This window comes from Lactuca virosa, chromosome 1 (genome assembly GCF_052849685.1).
Source record: "Lactuca virosa cultivar CGN04683 chromosome 1, Lactuca_virosa_CGN04683_v6, whole genome shotgun sequence".
In the NCBI taxonomy this organism is placed as follows: domain Eukaryota; kingdom Viridiplantae; phylum Streptophyta; class Magnoliopsida; order Asterales; family Asteraceae; genus Lactuca; species Lactuca virosa.
In genome coordinates this window covers 125975846-125980527 of record NC_136426.1, presented here as the reverse complement: position 1 = coordinate 125980527, position 4682 = coordinate 125975846, and the positions used below count along the sequence as shown (strand labels likewise).

The 4682-nt window shown below is 31.5% G+C and overlaps 1 protein-coding gene across 1 annotated transcript; it reads left to right on the top strand.

The window, feature by feature from the left end:
- Positions 1-1548: 1548 nt before the first annotated feature.
- Positions 1549-4324, top strand: LOC145106480 (bifunctional cytosolic FAD synthase/FAD diphosphatase-like). The gene is made up of 10 exons (XM_079043449.1): positions 1549-1791; positions 1954-2157; positions 2236-2312; positions 2775-2849; positions 2925-2972; positions 3206-3335; positions 3419-3515; positions 3607-3657; positions 3767-3847; positions 4090-4324. The coding sequence occupies exons 7-10, from the start codon at positions 3429-3431 to the stop codon at positions 4111-4113; spliced, it is 243 nt and encodes an 80-aa protein (XP_078899575.1). The 5' UTR covers positions 1549-1791; positions 1954-2157; positions 2236-2312; positions 2775-2849; positions 2925-2972; positions 3206-3335; positions 3419-3428; the 3' UTR covers positions 4114-4324.
- Positions 4325-4682: the final 358 nt, after the last annotated feature.

Sequence of the window (4682 nt, the reverse complement as noted above, 5' to 3'; positions counted from 1 at the left end):
TTTCTCAATTAATATATTATTCTTATAATATATTAATAAATCATTTATCAACCTCTTTCTCATAATTCATCCTATCAAGTTACTATAGTGAAGGCAACCCAAAATGACCATGCTACTATCGGGTCAAGTACATACCAATTATAGTTATGGGATTAGACACCTAATCCAACAAATACCTCCTGGTTGTCTGCTCGACACAGTGAGTCAAATGGAAAACTCAAAATTTTAAACAATTCCAAACACTTCACACTTGAGCTGCCCATGGATGACAAACATGAAAAAGTTGTAAGTTATTGAAACATTTAGAAATCTATGAACAAATTCTCTAATTTCAAACTGGTGTATCTATATTCATCTATGTATACAGATTATAGTGAATCAGAGATTTCAGTTTCTAAAATGAGATTTTCTTCAACTAAAATTTTAAAATATTATTATTCTTGATACAACAATCAGTCAATCATATATATTTGATGCAATGATGTTGTATTATACTCCTAAAGACAGTGTATTTGAAACATAAAAACTAAAAAGATAAAATATTGTTGTTCTTATAATCGACAATCTTGAATTGTCAAATCTCAATTGAGAATCAGAGAATTGACAGAGAATGAAGAATAGAGAAGTTGTTGGTTGTGATTCAAACTTTCACTCTTTTAGTTAATCAGTTTTCAAGAATCGAGATTGGTAGGACAGAGGAGACGCCGAGAACGAAGAACACTGAAATCGAATCGTCGCTTCATTGATTGTGGGGCTTGCGTTACAACTAACAATCTGTACTAAAAATTGGGGCCCTTTACGATTGGGGGCCCTAAGCTCTTGCTTACTTTAACACAAGGTAAGGCTAACCCTGATTATATGTTCTTTTGGAGAGATATTTTTCTCTATCCATCCCAATTAATTTTTTACTATTTGAGCCACCTCCCTAAAGAAATCTTCTCCTATTGTTCTCTAAAGTCTCGATGATTTTTTTAGGGGCTTTGTATATGGAAAAATAATATAGTGGTAAGGTCTTAAGGGCATCTCCAATCCTATACTAAAAACTACTTTTACAATATAAATAACACTATAATGCTTCAACCCTAAACTATACCTAACAGGACCGGTCATGAGGATGTAAATATCCTGAAATGCCCAGGACGAGTCAGAGAAAAAGAGTCTCTATCGCTATTATAAGTTTTTTATTTTTAAATAAATGTATATAAAATATATAATAAAAAAATTAGGACCTATGCAGATTATTATTATTATTATTATTATTATTATTATTGGTATTATTATTATTATTATTATTATATATATATATTAAAATTATCTTACCTTAGCTACAGTAAAGTGGCTAAGGATTTGGCAAAAATGGTCCTTCCTTTATATATACATGTCTATTTTTGACTTTCTTTTTCCGTCTTTGTTTTTTGGGTAATTTCTGCCATTTGATCGATTTTTGTTGCTACGTGTTTGACGCCTGTTGTCTTCACCGTTTTCCCACCCAATCACTTTTGGATTGCTGGCGTTTTTTCTGATCTCATGGTTCCACCGGTAATTCTTCATTACCGACTGCTTTTATCCCGAACTTCTATCTTTCACTCGAATCCATCTTCTACACCTTGCCTGCTTCCCACCGCCACCACAATTCTCGATTTTACATCTCCTTTAGATTTGAGAAGGACCTACATCAATACTTCTTCAGGATTCGGAAACCGTCCGACATCGATTGCACTGCAAACCTCGATTACACGTGAGATCAAACGAGAATGGAGGAGGACGATTGCAGAGAAGCAGCAATGTTGGGTATGTAAGTTTTTCTTTGATTCCTCTGATTATCTACAAGAAATAGTTATATCAGATTTATGACTTCATGATTTCTTCGTGCGTTACTTCTTCTTCTTCTTTTGTTGTTTATATAATCATTTTGACAAATGTATCTGGGTTTATGCCGGTTCATCAAACAAGACCAACAAAAACCGCAAAATCAAGGCTAAATCCGAACCGGTTCGTATTGAATGTCAGTCTTTCAGCTTTGCAACCGTCACACTTGGAGAATCATGTGATTGATCATGAAAAAGGGGACGACTTCCTGACTACAGGTTTGGGAAGTGGGTTTTGGATGACAAACATGCCTATAAGGCGTTCGATGAAATGTCTGAGCCAATTAATGTATTCATTCCGCCTTACTTTACCTGATTCATTAGTTGATTAGATTTGTTTGATCATCTATTTTCTTATTTTGTTCAGGCTTCCTTAGCGGGATACAATTACAGCTTTTGAGGTGCAACCCGACTTTGTTTTCCAGTTATTAGAAAATGAAAGAGGTATCCATTATAGCTATTAAAACTACCAACTTTTGAAAGGGGTAATCTGATTTTGAGTATTTCAATAATAAGATCAACTAATCAGCTTAAACGAGTTGTATGTGATATTATTTTGATAGAACATCTAAAACTGATTGTGTGGCACCTAAAGAGTCCAATAGTCTGAAACAAAATTGATTTATCCATCCATTGAAGATTAATAAGAATAACTTCATCATTTAGTTAACATTCGTAAAAGTTACTCATTTTCATATTTAGAATCAATACTAATTTAACTCAATTCACTTCATTTTTGTTGTTTCTAAGCACATTGAAACACCCTATTGTTCATATGAAGTGCATGTGTTAGAACATATCTTTTATTTCTCAACCCATGATAATTTGAAGTTGAAAAAGGTACCATTTTTGATCTTTTAGGAGTGTTCGTATGCACAATTTAACCAAATTTATATTTGTTTACAGGAACACATATTTTTTTTTGAGCATAGTGCATTGAATGCATTGAATGAACTTATTCCAAAGTGCAGACAAGAGGAGGTACATTTTAATGACAAGATTTCATATGTAATTTTTTTTATATATATAGTACTTTATTTTTTTCCATTATAACAGTTGAGGCAAAACATATTTGCGGAATTACAGCCGATGCAAACACTCTATGTAAGTTAAAAATCAAATTTTTTTTGGTAATATTATATTAAAAAGCGTTTTTTATATTTCATTACATTTATTAGCATATGGTATTTAATTATTTTCTTATTCTAAATGATTTTTGTAACATATATTGTTTTAAATGATGGTTTTCTATTGTTAATAATACACAACTCCAAATGCATTGTTATGCATTAAAGATTCTGGTAAGGAGAAGTTGAAGCCTGCATATATGCTTTCAGATGGAAGATTAGAAAGAGCTGGAAGAGCCAAAAACTTACCTAAAAAAGTCAAAGATGGAGTCAAAGGTGTGGAATCACATCAAGAAAACACCCCTTCAGCCTCAATCATAGCAGTTGGTGATGAAATTCTGTAAGTTTCTTCATTATTATTTGTATTATTATTCTTATAATTTGTTATGTGTTGACTAATGTTTATGATTTCACATTGCTCAGTTCTGGAAAGATGGAGGATGAATTAAGACATTTGTTGTGTAGGAAGCTTCATTCTATTCGTTGGAGTGTTTCCCATATTGCTGTTGTATCAAGTTATGTAAGTTGCATATGGGAATCTTGAAATAATAAGGTAAAGAACACTATTTACCGAATTACCCCTGAATTGACAGTTTATTTGTTCTATATAGGTAGATTCTGTAGCTCAAGAAGTTGAAATCCAAAAGTCTACAAGTTACATGGTATGCCATTAATCACATGTAAATGTGTAAATATGTATGTTATCATTTTTTATTTTTCATATTCTGAAATTGGTGAAATGAAATGTTAATAAAATAAATATTTATACAGGTTTTCTTATATGAAGGAGTTGGTCCATTACCTTCAGATGTTTCCATTGCAGGAGTTGCCAAAGCTCTTAATGTTTGTTTGGTGAGTCATTTACATTTTATTTTCTTTTTATTTTATGAAATATATAATTTTGGATTTTAATTTGAAATGTTATAATAATAATAATACAAAATACTATCAAAATTTCACCAAAGACAATCGTGGCCACTTCTTTGGACATTAGGTGTGTAGAATTTTGTAATGGATTTAGAAAAAGATATCACTGATGTAGCGATCAATCATGCATGGTAATTTCTTTTTTTTTTCCATTTCTAATATGTTAGGGGTCATGGGAGGACAAAGCTTGAGGTCGAGGACGTGGATGCGGCAACCGTGTTTGGAATCGAGTTGTTTGCCAGCATCGACGATATGAATCTTAGGAATAGTGAATTTACGATTTTTTTGGCAGAATTGGTCCCTGTAAAGATATGACACTTCTGGTCATTGCAGTCAAAACTTTTACATTTTTTCATAAAAACATGAAAAAACCGGTCCGGAGCAAAGCCCGGGCTTTTCATCCTTGCACTTTCTACGTCTGTCATATTTATCGATTCGGAAACAACATCGAAAGCTTCTGGCCCCCGCATAGCGGGGGTAACCTTTCTAGTTATTATTATTATTATTATTATTATTATTATTATTCATATTATTATTATTATTATTCTCATTATTATTATTTTTCATTATTCGAGTCTTAAAACATAGTTCTTTTGGTTCATTTTTTTTACATATTTAAGACACGAATAATTAAAAATGATATTAATAGTACTCATAATAACAATATTTATAAACATAATGATAATATTAATAATGACAATATATAGTAATGGTAATAAATGTGTTTAATACACAAACAAATGAAAAAAAAAACTACGTT

Excerpts from the sequence above, each read along its gene's own strand:
- LOC145106480 (XM_079043449.1), top strand. The coding sequence starts at position 3,429 with ATGGAGGATGAATTAAGACATTTGTTGTGTAGGAAGCTTCATTCTATT. Across the intron at positions 3,658-3,766 it reads AAAAGTCTACAAGTTACATG|GTTTTCTTATATGAAGGAGT; the intron begins GTATGCCATTAA and ends ATATTTATACAG. Across the intron at positions 3,848-4,089 it reads AAGCTCTTAATGTTTGTTTG|GGGTCATGGGAGGACAAAGC; the intron begins GTGAGTCATTTA and ends CTAATATGTTAG.